At 36.7% G+C, this 15,455-nt stretch overlaps 1 protein-coding gene across 6 annotated transcripts in view; it reads left to right on the forward strand.

Annotated features, from left to right (window-relative positions):
* The window catches only part of FAM204A (family with sequence similarity 204 member A), a 37,541-nt gene that overhangs the window by 8,849 nt on the left and 13,237 nt on the right, over positions 1–15,455 (forward strand). For all 6 annotated transcript variants that reach the window (XM_023224336.1, XM_023224338.1, XM_023224337.1 and 3 more), the window contains one exon: positions 8,427–8,516. In XM_023224336.1, coding sequence (XP_023080104.1) covers positions 8,427–8,516 — 90 coding nt within the window. The remainder of the gene's footprint in view (positions 1–8,426; positions 8,517–15,455) is intronic.

Here is a 15,455-nt window from a genome sequence, read left to right on the forward strand (position 1 = left end):
TGCCTCAACTAATTATTGCTCCTGAGCAATCTCATTTTTACAAATGTTCAAGCAGGTGCAGAAATGCTAAATTTCTTGCAAATAAAAATCACTGGTACAGTTGAAACTAAAAACCAGGTTTCATGACAGCAGTCTCAGTTTCCTAGGCTCAATGCAGAAGGGGTGATAACTGTTTGCAAGTGTAATTGCCATTCTCTTGTGATGCTGGTGGGCCGAGCAGTGGCTGTGTGATGGGAGATGCTCTTGACTGTACCAAATGTGTTCTAAGGCATTAGGGAGGAGGACCATGCTGGCGCCCAGGTCCGTGTGTTATCTCTGGCAGACCTGCCATAGGGTTCCAGCTGCTGGATGAATTGTTCTTTTGAGGGAAGGAATGGTCAAATATTGGTTCTATTAGGAAATATTTTTTAAAATTTTACTTGTGAATTAGATGGTCTTTGAGTTTCACTTGTTTACCATGTTTGTTATGTTTTCTCATAACTATATTGACATTAAAATGTCTAAATTGCTTCTTAGTGAAGTTAAAGCCATGAAATGAACTTCCTAGCCACTCTAAAAAGTAGAAACTTAGACATGATTTTTTTTTTACAGTCTATCTTTATTAAAATTTTATTATCCTACATATAAATTGTACCTTCTTGATACTGGCTAGATGCCAGGCTTACTCTTATTCATTGTCTAGGATTTGGAGTTTGTATGGAGTTGCTTTAATACAGGTTACTAGGATTCTTTGCACAAAATTAAACAACTCAATTTTAGGAACCAATGTTCTATTTCACATTATGCATTAATTGTGTTCTACAAGGAAATTATAACCCAAACACTATTTTGAAAATGAGATCTCTGTGTAAGGGAGACTGCTGTAAGTCCTTTTGTAATTGCCCATTGATCTGTTTTATATGTTTGGGTTTTCTTAACCTTAGATATTCATCCTTATGATGATAATCATCTTAACAGTAGATACTCGTCCACATAAATTACATCTAGCTAAGGAAGTTATAGTGGTTTTCTAAACAAGGAGCCTGAGCTAGCTAGGCTTCTATCTGTCTAGGATTTTTCCCGCATTTGATATTCCACAAATAAACCCAAGCATAAGAGGAAAGGAAGGACTTAGTGAAGCCAGATTCTTTCATATTCTCTTGGTAGTTCAGTATAATTGCATGCCAGCAGGTTCCCACTCATTCTTTGGTTTGGGATCGTTGGTTTAAATGGCACTCCTTTGGCTGTCCTGCTAAAGTTTCTACTGCAAATCCAACAGAGTAAATAAACTTTAAAGAATATCCACATTGGAGATGCTGAGATAAAAATTAAATAAATGTAAATCCAGCACATAGTAGCGACTGCTCATGAAATCTAGAGATGATCATGAAAATCTGTGATGCAGTTAGAACAAAACTAGCATAGATATCCATCCACTATTTTATTTCTCTGGAGCAGAGGCTGATCTGTTACCATATCTGAGAGAACCTTTTTATTTTGTATTTGCTCAACCCTCTAGAATGGTAAAACAAAACAAACTTCTTAATCTGTGTCTATCATGCAGTGTTTTTTCCCCCCCCTTTTTTCTTTTTTGGAACACTGCCAAGCTGAAACTGTTGCTCAACCAAGAATGTCTGTTTACAGCACTGCTGTCACCTGCCTCTCAGACAATGCAGAGGCTTGTATTTTTTAAACATAATCTTCCTAATATCCAAAGCTGTTTTAAAGTGTTCTTTGTATTAAATACAGCTATAATTGTGTTTCTGGCAGCAGTTCTGGGACTTACTAGTAATTCTGTAATCATAGCATAATTATTTTGAATCTGTGGGAATTTCTTTAGAATAAATTTCACTCATTAATTTCACTATAAATGTCTCAAGTATTCTTTAGTTGAATCAGTTTGATTAGTCAGCAGTCATTATTGAGGTAGTTTTATGTATACCTAATGGATACTTTTTGGCATGAAAAACCAGAGGTACTTTATTAAATGTTAGAGTAATTGTACAATGTCTTTGATGGATTTTTCAAGTTTTTTTTATGAGAGGAAACTGCTGTTGTATAGTGTAGTTTTTTTCGAACTTTTTTTTTTTTTTTTTTTTTTTTTTTAAGCAGAGTGCTTTTTCCAAACAGACTCTTAACATGGTTCTCCAATACATAGATCAGTTAAAACTCTGGTTTCCATGGGTGGGTGGAGGGAGGAGGTATAGGAGAGGGAGATTTAGGGGTGTGGTGAGAGAGGTATGAGGAGTGTTGAGGTGGTACCATGAAGATCTCCTGGTATCAGTTACAAACCATTGCCTCTTGGTTCCTATGTGATTCCTGTGGGGTGGGTTGATAGGACCAGTGTTATTCTCATACAGATAAAGAAACCGAAGCTCAGCATACTTTGCCTAAGAAAACAAACCAGGTGAGAAGTGAAATGAGACTTTAAACCCAAGTCATTTGGTCCCAAATCTAGATTTTTCTGAATGGGGTTTTTATTTACCTGACTCATATGATTTTTTTTTTTTTTTTTTTTTTGTTTTTTGAGACAGAGTCTTGCTCTGTTGCCTGGGCTGGAATGCAGTGGTGTGATCTCAGCTCACTGCATCCTCCACTTCGTGGGTTTAAGTGATTCTCCTACCTCAGCCTCCTGTAGCTGGGACTACAGGTGTGCGCCACCACACCCAGCTAATTTTTATATTTTTAGTAGAGATGGGGATTCGCCATATTGGCCACGCTGGTCTTGAACTCCTGACCTCGTGATCCGCCTGCCTTGGCCTCCCAAAGTGCTGGGATTACAGGCATGAGCCATCGCACCCAGCTGACTCAAGTGATTTTAAGTAGGTATGATTATATATATATATGTAAAGTTAACAAAGTTATAAATAAATACATGATTTACATTTACGTATGAAAGTACCTCTTCTCCTCTCCCCCACTGCCCTTCTTTATAAAGAGATTGCCTTATTTTTTCTTAGATATTTAGGTTCAGTAATGCAAACTTCAGTGGATAATTCATTTGTGTTAAGCTTTAAAAATTGAATATATTAACCAAATAAATATTTAGTAGCAGAATTTTCATATAAATATATTGTGGTATAGTTTGACTTTAAAAGCTTTAACCACATATGAAAAGTTATTCTACATATGCACATATAGATGTTAGCCCACAATGTTAAACCAAGTACCCACACATTTCTTAGATATTTGTAGTCCTATCTTCTTGACATTTATGGTAAAACTTTATTAATTGGCAGTTGTTGCCTTGTGGGTTAGATACTTCGTTTAGATGAATTTTTCACTTGTGGCCAAATTGCCATTCCCAGGTTTGTGTTGAGATATATCGTAAATTATGTTTTGATTCTAACCAAAAGGCAACTTAGAAGCACACCAAGGCGCTGCAGGCTGTCAATAGCTCCTCTGTGCCTCCTGCCACTCCTGTAGTGTGGAAGACATCCTAGATAAGTCAAATAAAGGCTACTCTTGAGTCTAGCTTAAAACTTTTCAAAAAACCGTAATACTCAGACTCTAGTTCATGAGACTGTTTACTGACCAAGTTGACTGCTTGAGTCTTGTACTTGAGTCTGAGCTTGAAGAAGGATGATACAGTCTGTAGCCTTATAGAGATAAGCCTTCTCTTTTGTGATAATGGTATCCTGATATTTAGGTTTTATAATAGGAGCAGCTTATTATTTATTGAATGACTACTATATTCTAAAAATGTGGCTAGGTATTTTATATATATGTTCTTTGACTCATCATAATCTTGCAGAGAATGTGGTTTTATTCTCATTTTATTGCATGTGAGATAACTGCAACCCACAGAGGTTTAGAAACTCACTCAGGGTTGCTTAATTCATAAGTAGAGGAGCCAGTCTGAACCTAGGTCTGACCCTGCCAGCTGTGCTCTTTGTGAGCTGCTATGAACTTACAGTCTTTAAGGAGATGGGAATGTTTTACTAAGTGTTTTGAGTGTATTTGGAATATTCATATGTTCTTATGGAAACAAAGTTTGTACATGGAACCAGGAGTTTTTCAGACCTAAAAGAAGCTATTACCTTGTATTTAAATAAATTGCCAGAAAGAGAGATAAAAGGGCTAAAAACAAAGTTGAAAATGTGATAGAAATCTAGAATTTTTATTTCTAGAAGGGTTACTCATTCAAGCCAGTCTTTTCATTACCTTTGAGGAAACAGAGGCTTATGAGTCAAGTATGTCATTTACCCAGAGCTTTGACCACATCTCCTGTCTTCCAGTCCTGTGCTCTTTCCACTGTAATATGCTATTACCTTTAGATTCTGCTCTGTATGGCTGGGGGAATGGAAAGGCTTAAGAATGGAAGCTGTTAGTGAGCAGGTTGCTGAGATGAAAGGTTGGAGCAGGTCTAGGTTGATTGCTTCCTTGCATGAGATTGGATAAGTTCTGAGTTGAGGTATCAGGCTATGCAAGAATTTGTAGTGCAAGGAAACTTGTAGTTTGATATTAATGTTTTGTACAAATACATTTTGACACATACAAATATGTGTCAGTGACATTTGAGGCGATGCCTAATATTCTGCACAGGAAAGTGAGACTGTTGTATTTACATTTTTTAAATAAAATAACTATTTTCAATATAAATTAAATAGTAAAGCTCTAGGTGCAGGTACTATTTTAAGCTCTGTGAGCCCAGGATGGAGAAGATACTCCCCATGCCCTTGAGGGTACATATATTCTAGTACCAGGATAGATGCATATATAAATGAGTACAATACATGTACCTTTTTTTAACCATAGGGGCATTATTACTTCAATATTACTGTTGCGAATTCTCTTGGAAGCTTCTCAGAGTAGTTGTTGTGTAATAAATGTTCCCAGTTTGAGTGGGGTCCTTTTAGAATGAATGCAAACATGGATGACTGCAGTGTGAACATCAGCTCAGTAGCACAGACTGAATTAATGTCTTCTATGTAGAAGGAACTGGGCTGGATTCTGAGACACACCAAGCTGGTGACACACAGCCTGCTTCCACTGAGTATAGGACCCACGAGGGGAGAATACACAACTCGCTGTAGTGTGTCAGACAAGTTAAATGCTGAAGGGACACAAGGTACAGCAACAGTACAGTGTGGAGAGCCTTGTGTGGGGTTTGGGGAGGGTGATGGGGTCATAGGAATGTAGGGCTGGGGAGCTCTACGTAGATAGGGAAGGTAACATTCGACGTGAGCCTAAAGGAATGATTAATATTTTTCCAAGAGAAGCACATCAGAGGCACAGGGAACATTAAGATAATGGTAAATGTGGCCAGAGATTAAAAAGCATAGCATTGCTGAAGATGGGGCTGAGAAAGCATTTGGGGACCCCTTTGTGAAGGGAGTGGGGTGTTATTCAAAGGGAATATGAAATAATGCTTTAAGCTGGGTAATAATACCTGTTTCAGAAAGAGAAGACTAGTTTGGAGATTGTTATAATATTCCAAATAAGGGATTGCATGCCCCTGAAGAAGCACAGAAGGAAGAAATGAGAGACCTTTGCCAAAATAGAGTTCAGATAGGAGCAAGGGGTTGGAAGCATTGAAGATAACTGAGGATTTTATCAAGGGTGACTATGGAGGAGGAGAAGCGGGACAGCAAGTAATGGGCTTGTTACAGACATCATGAAATTGAAGACCTTGCCTTTGCAGGTCTTCAGTGTGAAGATGATTAGCAAGTAGCTGGAGATGTAGGGATCGGTACAGGGGGAAGTCAGGTGTATTTAATTATTTAGAGAACGCCACCAGCTCACAAAAAAGTAATTGAAGCTCCAGGACAGAGTAGAGTACTGGGGAGGGTGAAAAGTAAGGAAAAATATGCTAGTCAGAAACTTGAGGAACACTGTGATTAAGGGACAACCAGAGGAGATAGTGGGTAGTTTTGAGAAGGAGGACATGGCTGGCTGTTGTGGCTCATGCCTGTAATCCCAGCACTTTGGGAGGCTAAGGCAGGCATATCATAAGGTCAGGAGATTGAGACCATCCTGGCTAGCACGGTGAAACCCCGTCTGTACTAAAATACAAAAAATTAGCTGGGCATGGTGGCATACGCCTGTAGTCCCAACTACTTGGGAGGCTGAGGCAGGGGAATCGCTTGAACCCAGGAGGCGGAGGTTGCAGTGAGCTGAGATTGCACCACTGCGCTCCAGCCTAGTGACAGAATGAGACTCTGTCACCAAAAAAAAAGAATAAATTAATTAAAATAAAAGACACAGTTGACATATATTTTAGCATGCATCAGAATCATATGGATTGCTGGGCCCGTAGTCCAGAGTTTTTCCACAGAATTTGCATTTGCATTTCCAACAAGTTTCCAGGTAACGTTGATACTGCTAGTTCAGCACTTGAGAACCACTAGCTTAGAGTTTAGTTAATAATGGTAATTGTGGGTTGCAAGTTAGGAAGAAGAAGAGGATCTAAGAAAGGACTGAAGGACTGTGCCAGGGAATGAGGTTCCAGTAAAGGCAAAGCAGATGCGTTAGGTAAAAAGACTTAGGGTGAGTGGAATTCTACTCTCAGGGAGTAGAATTCTAGATTATGAAGTTTTGGAAGTGGAACTTTCAGGCAGTGTCTGTAACATGACATACGGCAATCTTACTCCAAGTGCACTGATATACAAAGAGATAAGGAGTGTGTGCCTGAATGTAACTCAGTGTACTACTTTCCTCATGGAGAAATTCTAGTCCCCCACCACCCCCAGCAAAAGCCATCTAGACAAACTGTTTTGTTGTTGTTTTTAAGAGACAGGGTCTTGCTCTGTCACCCAGGTTAAACTGCAGTGGTGTGATTATAGCCCACTGCAGCCTCAAACTCCTGGGCTCAAACAATCCTCTTCTGTCAGCATCCCTAGTAGCTCTGGGACTAAAGGTGTGTATCAGCACTCCTGGCCACTGCAAAACTGTGTTTAGTCATGAAGCTGATTTGTATTCTGGCACGAGCTCCTTATCTTTACATGGACCGAAATAAATAGTTCATGGGTAGGCACTGTGTACAGACCAGACGTGGCCCACAGGCCGTGACTGAAGCGGCACTGGCCTAGAGTATAGATTTCTGAAGTGCATCAAGTTAGAGGTCCCAGGATGGTGTTTGGACCATTAGGAGAGGAGTTCTGTAGAAATGGAAGAAAGGGATGTTTCTGGAGACTGGTAGAAGATCACAGGACAAGAATGGGAGGTGAGCATTAGATCCTTATGGCCTCAGGACAAAGACTATGAAGCTCTGTTGAATGGTCTCCAGCTAAACAGGAAAGCAAGCAGAAAAGTCTGTTGCCCTTGCAGGTATTAAATACTTAGGTGGGGTCTGTGAGAAGGAATCATCTTCTGTTAGCAATAGACATCAGTGACAACCTTACTGGTCTTTGTTTCTGTAATCTGTTTAGGCAAATTATGTTGTTATTTTTTACATCTCATCTCAACAAAGGCTACACAGGAACAGAATTCTCTCAGTTGACTGGCATAATCAAGCAATATGCTGATGGAAGAGACATTCTTAGGACTTCTGTTATTAAATAAGGAGAAGTCTGTAAGAGGTAGAGTATTAACAGTGAATGTGGAAGTTAAGAGACTAGATAAGACATTGTTGGGATAAAATTTGCTTCTAAGAAGCATATATTAGACCATATTTTAAATTTTTTATTATCTGTAGTAACTATTTTCACAAGCTAGAACTGCAGTTATTTAAGTCTAAGCATCTTTTTATAAATGTGTGATGCATTCTACCCTAGTCTGTTTGGTAATCCCATGAAAATATTAATTATAATTTCCTGAAGTATCTTTAGTAAATAAAAACATATACATAAGAAAATAAAATCAATCTTATGTGTAATTTTCCTCTGCTGTTTAATATTCAGCCTAATGGTCATAGTCAAAGACTATGGAGGCTATTGATTGAAAGTCTTGAGCTATAGGAATGGGCAGTAAGAAAAGAGACAGAAGAAACTTGTGGTTGAGAATGCAGGCTCTGAGCAAACCTGAATTCATGTGATGGCTTTACTACTTACAGACTGTGGCTTTGGCCAAGTTCAGGAGTCTCAGGCTCTGTTTCCTCACCTTTAAAACAGGATAGCATTATTATTCATGGTGTTGTTATAAGAATTAAATGAGCCGTCTTACAGTACTAAGCCCAGAATCTGCCACGTAATAAACACTCCATAATTTTTAGCTATTGTTGTCATCAACATTATTGTTGTTATTAAGGAAAAGCATAGGCTTTGATTCACAAAAAATCTGGATTTGCATCTTATTTTTATTAGTTCAAGAAGTTATATGACCTCAGGTAAGCCATTTACTGTTTCAGCCAGTACCAATGGGAATGGTAGCAGCTACCTTCTGGTGTTACTGTGAGAATTAAATGGTCTACATGTATAACACATTCAGTATAATCCTGTGACATGGTCTTGGCTAGCAAATGTTTGCTTTTCTTCCTGCCCTTAATTTTAGGTTTCTTTTCTTTCTAGTCAGGCCTTGAAAAGAGGATAGACCAGGCTGTGGAGGAGTGGAATATTGAGAAGGCTGAGGAACTTAGCAACCAGCTAGCTACTCGAGAGGTGAGTCAAATGGGTTACACATTTTCTGTGTTTTCAAATTTTCTAAAATGAATGTGTATTCTTTTTATGATCATTAATAAGTTCAGTATTAAAATATTTCATCTAAGGTTTTCCTTTTTGTCCATTTTCTTCTCTCTCATTCTGTCATTTAAATCATTCTGGTCTAAAACTCTTGCTAGAAATAATCCATGATTGATACTGAACCTTAGATTTTACCTAGATCAGAGAGGTTTGTTTCAGGTATGATTAAAATGCTAGCTTTCTTTTCCATTTGCATCTTTAACTCATTTGAACTCTGAGGGCAACTGTGTATTCTAAGGTCACATCCCTCAACCTTTTCTTAACCCTTGGTAAAATGCTTTCTTACTGTTTGCTCAGCACATCCCCCCTCAGCCCTAAAGAATTTTGAGTCTTTTTTCTTTTTTTCTATAGTGTAAAACTAATAGATATATTGGGTATTCTTTTTCCAAGTACAGAAGACCACAAGAAGATTCTGACTTATACTCCTGGAGGTGGGGTGTGGGCAAATTCCCCCAGTTGAGAATTAATATCAGTATAGATTAAAGAGCTCATATTGGCAGGTGTTTTTATTATTTTTGTTGTTTTGTAATTCCTTTTTTTCCTTTCTAGGAAAAAATTTCCACCCTAGTCTTTTTTAGTGCCTTGATCCTTCCCTCCTTCACCTCAGACTTAAACTACTCCATAGTGTTTTGTTACATAGAGAGCATCATGGGTTATCTGGGTAAATTACTGGCCACACTTGCTATTCTGACTTGCAGGTGGACTTTTTATCCTAAACTGAGACGAGAGATAACTTTGTGATTTCAGCAAATTCTTCTATGGAAGTACTGTTGCACTCTTCCATCGTTAGATCTGATGTAAAAATATCTACTGTGGATGGATGTTTGTTGTGATTTTTGCATTTTTCGTTTTGTTTTTTTTTTTGACTGCAGGCTTTAAGTATCTTGTGAATTTTTTGGCATAGGGAAAAACAAGTTCAGAAAGGGGATTCAGAAATTATATTTTTTTCTTTAAACCTTTTAAAATCATTTGTCACATTAAATACTTCTGTGTATAATGTGTGTGAATGTGTTTGTGTGTGTGTGAGAGAGAATATATATTAATGACTAATGTAAAGGAAATTATAAAGCTGTGGACTTAATTTAGGGAAATAGTCAAGAAATAACACAAATTGCAGTCATTTGGCCTTTCAGAAAATAAGCTGGCATTTTATATAAGGTATTTTTTAATTGTAAAATGTGCGTAACATAAAATTTACCATCTTAATCATTTTTAACTGTGCAGTTCAGTAGCATTAAATACATTCACATTGTTATCCAACCATCACCATCTTCCTCCAAAGCTTTTTGTGTTGCAGAACTGAAACTCTGTACCCATTAAACTCTGTACCCATTCTCCCCTCCACCCAGCCTTGGACAGCCACTCTTCTGTCTCCATGAATTTGACTGCTATGGGTATCTCATATAAGTGAAATTATTTAATATTTGTCCATTTGCATCTGGCATGTTTCACTTAACATAGTATCCTCAGATTTACTCCATGTTGCAGCATGTGTCAGAATTCCTTTCCTTTTTAAGGCTGAATAATACTCCATTGTATGCACTCCTTACATTCTGGGTTTATATTGCATTTTGCTTATGTATTCATCTTTCAGTGGACACTTGGGTTACTTCTACCTTTTGACCATTATGAAAAATGCTACTATGAATATTGGTGTACAAATATCTGTTTGAATGCCTGCTTTCAGTTCTTTTGGGTATGTACCCAGAAGTGAAAGTGCTAGATCACAAAGTATTTTCACTGTTTTTTTTTTTCTTATAAGATACAATTCTCCCCTTCCCATCTTATAAGTTCTTGTGCGTACAGTTTAACCATTACTCTATTTCATCTCTAAGGCAGCCATATTTTGATTCATTGAGTATAGCTTTCATTGTGTATAACAACATTTTATTAATCTATTTTAGAATTGAAAGGTACAGGTATCTCATTTTAATAAAGTGAATTTGAAAGTGTGTTGAATGGTGCCACAAACTCAGTAGGATTTCAGTGTTAGTTGTTATTACAGTGGCTTCTTCAATATGAATAAAGTAGAAGTCCTTCTCCCTATAATGAGATCTGTGCTGAAAATCGTCTTTAAAATTCTATTCAACAAACATAGTCTCTTTTGTTTGTTAGTGAGTAGACTCTTTTGGCACTTGAAACTGTTATTTCCATAGAAAGGCTTTTAGAAATAGTGGCTTTGTTTCTTGACCAGCTTGGAAGTATAGTTACTTCTAAGTATAGTATATACTTTCAAGTAATTGTACTTGAAAGTATAGCAAAATTATACCAGTAGTATATCTAATCTCCAAATTTTGGATAGTTGACCATGAAAATGTCGGGAAATGGTGGGGAGGGGCAGTGCCTGTGGGGTTGGAAGAGACTCCAATGCGTAGATACCTTTCTGGCTCTAAGGATGGGGGAGTATAGTGAGGAGTGGCTGAAGATTTAAGGGAGCTTTCAGGGACTGAAAAGCACACAAGGCAGCAGTAACCAGTCCCTAGGGATGCAGAAGCTGGTGGAAGTCTGGTCTGAATATCTGCCTCATTTGGATCAGAAACAGAACCTTCTAGAGAACTGATACTTAAATGCATTACTAGTTATGATGAAGTATTCCATGTCCTGCCATATGTTGAACAAGTGTCTCTTGAATCCCTTTAACAATTCTGGAAATGTGTTACCAGTTGCTGTCAGATGCTGGCTGCTCTGGAGTCTGTGAGATAGTTCCGAGTAAAGTGTAAGACAGGCGCATAAGAAAAACCAACAGAGACATAGAGTATGGCTGCCCTATTGTTCTTCGAAATGGTATGGATTTTTTCTCTTCGCTGGTCTCTTCAGGATCACAGGACTTAACAAACTGGTGTCCTATTGCCGTTACTTGTCCATTCTTCCTTTTGGAAGATCCCAGAGTTGCGTATTGTGTGATCTCTTCCAAGTAGCAAGTGACTGACCAGCAGAATCCCCCAAGTCAGTCAGTTTCCTCAGAGTTTGCTTTGCTAAAGGAAGAAAAGGTAAGGCAAAGCCTAGTCTTCAGGGTTAAAATGTGGACTCCGTGTGATCTATGCACAACTGTCCATCTTTTTATCTTTTTCTGCTTATTAGTACCCCCATCTGAAACAAGGGGAATTCACAAAGAAGCATTTATTTTACTGCAGGTTCTATGTTCCTTTTAGTAGAGTTAGTAATGCTGAAGTTTTGAGTTGAACACATTTTACTTAAAACAAAACAAAACAAAAAAACAGCATCCTTTATATTTTGCAATTATTTCAGACTTTCAAAAAATTGAGAAATTTGTAAAAAGATTTCCTATTTACCTTTCCCTCAGATACCGGAAATACTAACATTTTACAACATTTGACTTCATGTTTTCTAGTTTGACATAATTTATTTAAGTTTGCCAGGTGTCCCACTAATTCCATTTATAGCAAAAGAAAGTTCTTTTTCCTGGTCAATGACTTTGCATTTTGTCATCATGTTTCTTTAGTTTTTTAATCTGGAATGTTTCCTCAGTCTTTCTTTGTTTCTCAGGACCTTAATATTTCTGAAGAGGCCAGTTACATTGTAGCATGTCCCTTACAATTTTGATTGTCTGCTGTTTCCTCATGATTAATTTTAGGTTGTGCATTTTTGGCAGGAAAATCCTGGTAGTAATGTGTGTTTCTCAGTGTCAGCGATCCAGAGACTCATGCAGTCTCTTTGTCCCTTTCCTGATGGTGTTACTTTGATTAACTACTTCAGGTAGTGTCTCCAGATTTCTCCACTGTGACATTATAATTTCTTCCTTTGGAATAAATAAGTATCTTGTGGGGAGTTAGGAGATAATCTGAGACTGTGTAAATGTTCTCTTTCTCATGTTTTTCCCGTTTGTTTTAGTGTCCGTTGCTGATTTTCTTGCTTGTGACAGTTTTTATTATGGTGACTGCCAAATTCCTTTTGATCTTTAAAATATGACCTCATTGTACTTTTAATCGTCACCTGGCAAACTAAATCTAAAACTTGGCTTAAGTGAGCTATTGGATTATAGAATCTTTTATGTGTCTTCGTTAAATTTCTCAGTAAATGTGGACAATTGGGATTTGGATAAAGTTTTCCTAAATGATGCACTGGGTTGGTGTAGGGTCACCATGTGACATTCTGCCCACCAGCAGTTGCATGTGCACTCTGTCCTTGTCTGCCGCGTTACCATTCACTGCAAGCTTTCCTTCTATGTGCAGTTTGAAGCTGTTTGTCAAAGCATACAGAACTAGTGCCTTAGAGGTTTCAGACATGTGAGTTTCCTTTGAGGATATTAGGATTCAGGATTCTTTTTTTTTTTTTTTTTTGTCATGCTGCAGTTTTAGAAATGGTAATTGTATGATGCTGACTAGATGTTTTCCATTTTTTAAGGGCTATTTCGTGTCACACTTTTTGACAAATGAGATTGCTTTAGAGATACATGAGATTTTTCAGCACTTGTAAATGTAAGAATAGTAAATGTTTTCCTCAGTGTTCTTTTTATGTTCATACAAATAAATTTATTTGATGTGGGATTATAGCATTCTTTTAATCAGATTATAGCATTCTGATTAAAAGAAAAATAATTTAGGCCCTGTTCTTTGCCGTGTATAAGTGGAAAAACATCTGGAAAATGTTTGCAGTTCAGACACAGGCATTGGAAAGATACTGATGTTACTTTCATTAAGCACCCGTGAAGAATAATCAAAATGGAATTTTTGAATGAATAGTTTGGTTTGAGATTTAATTTTACATATTTATCTCCTTGGTACCAATCACTGTGGATATGAGATGGGATTTTGAGAACTAAGTGTGAGTTTGGGGACAGAAGCCCTTTATGAATTAAATGTATACGTGCATGGTAGGTGTCCTTTTGGAAATCAGGTATATTGGTTTTCATCAGTACCGTTTTCTTTTTTCAAGCAGCAGTGACTGGGACCTGCTGATAAAGCCTTTGCTCAGAGGCACAGATCCCAGAGTTCTTAAAAGCCTTTTCCAACCATAATAAGTGAAACTAATTTTTGATGTATAACATTTATAAGCCTATGAAACCAATGGGGCAGCATCAGTATTGAGAAAAATGAAGCCAAAAGTAGAACCATGTCTGAGAATAGGCCTTGAAAATAGTTCTTAAAAAAAAAAAAAAAAAAAAAAAACCACAGACACACAAACGGTATTCCAAAATAAGACTGTTAGTGTGTTCCTGTTGTGATAGAGCAAGAACATAGTTTTCCAGAATCATGTTCTCTTGAATTAATGATGACATTAAGATGTGTAGAATCTGGTTTGGGGGGATGACTCAATCATGTTCACATGTTTGAAGCCTAGATTTTGCCATCATCTTTGGTTTTATCATGTAATGTGATTGAGACTGTCCCTCCTGTTGATTAAATACTTTGTTAAAAGTCTTGGAAGAGAGATGAAATAGAAACATATAGTTGGGTTTGTGTCATACTGATGAAACTATTCTAATTTGAAATATGTGTGTGTGTGTATATGTATAAAATACACATTCAAGTATTTGAGCATATTTGTTAAACTCAGACTTGGTTTGATGTACATTCCATTCATTGATAATGATCATTGAAAATGCCACGCTTTCATACTTTCTTTTCTTATACATTATGTTTATTAAAATCTAAATCATACCAATTTATAGAAAACAATGGAAACAAATACTTTAAGAGTGCTAAAGCCTAGATTTAGCTAAGGAAACAGACTTAACTAAAAATTGTAATAAATAAATTATTTTAATTTAATTTTATAAAGTTTATTTTATTTAATAAATTAATTTTTTATTATAAATGAAGTAGAGTGCTTAAAATTTTGGATTTTAAAATACGGGTAAAGGTAATAATGTTAAAGAAGTTGCTGCTTACTACTGATTACTTAGATTGAACCTCACATAAAAGGGAATTTCTCTCTAGGCATCTTCATGTTAGCCTGCTGTAGATAAAAACCAACTTGGTTTGGCTGCAGAACAGTGAGTGTCCGCCATCCAAAGCATCATACCTATTGCTCAGGTTGATTTCCGTTATACCTGTATAGTGTGATGGCAGAAATGAATGGGGAAAAAGAGGTTGCCTATGAATTTCATTTGAGCTTTTTTATGCCCTTAAAGATTGTGTTTTTTCTGTAAATAGCTGAAACAGGATGGTCTTTGACGGCAGAGTAAACCTGACTCCTTGAAAACACCAGAATTTCATGTTGTAACATTATAAGTTTTGCACAAGCTACAAAGAGTAATCATATTGGTTTTTGATGATTTGCAAGGCATTTAATATAATATTTACATCTGAGATCCTATGGTTATAATGCACTGCCATCTTTGTTGAATCTAAAACCCTTTGATTTAGAATCATGATACGATAAAATTTTTCATATTTTAGAGCTCGTTTTTTGAACTTATAAAAAAGGAACTAAGGCAATGACTTTAGCCTTTAGTGCTGTTGAGTTTAATATTATTGAGTATGTAACCACGGTGTATCACAGGTAGAAATGATAAATATATATATATATCTCATTTTAATGGTACCCTCTTTATAGATGTTGTATTGGCAGAATGAATTGTGCCAGGAATTGAATTTTAATTTTATTATAAATGAAGTAGACTGCTTAAATTTTTGGATTTCAAAATACAGGTAAAGTTAATAATGTTGAAGTAGTAATAGTTTGTCAATATTTCAAGAAGGTAGGAATGGCCATTTAAAAAAAATAAAGTTTGAATTGTTCAAGTTTTATTTTATAACTAAGTGAATTAAATGCTTTCTAAATTTGGGCAGACTGTTAATTTGTAGCCTAAACTCTGTAAAGCAATTGCGTAGAACATCTGAAGGCATTCTCCTAGAAGAGGACTATATATGTACATTTGAGGAGACAGATTTT

Source organism: Piliocolobus tephrosceles, chromosome 9 (genome assembly GCF_002776525.5).
Source record: "Piliocolobus tephrosceles isolate RC106 chromosome 9, ASM277652v3, whole genome shotgun sequence".
NCBI classification, from domain to species: domain Eukaryota; kingdom Metazoa; phylum Chordata; class Mammalia; order Primates; family Cercopithecidae; genus Piliocolobus; species Piliocolobus tephrosceles.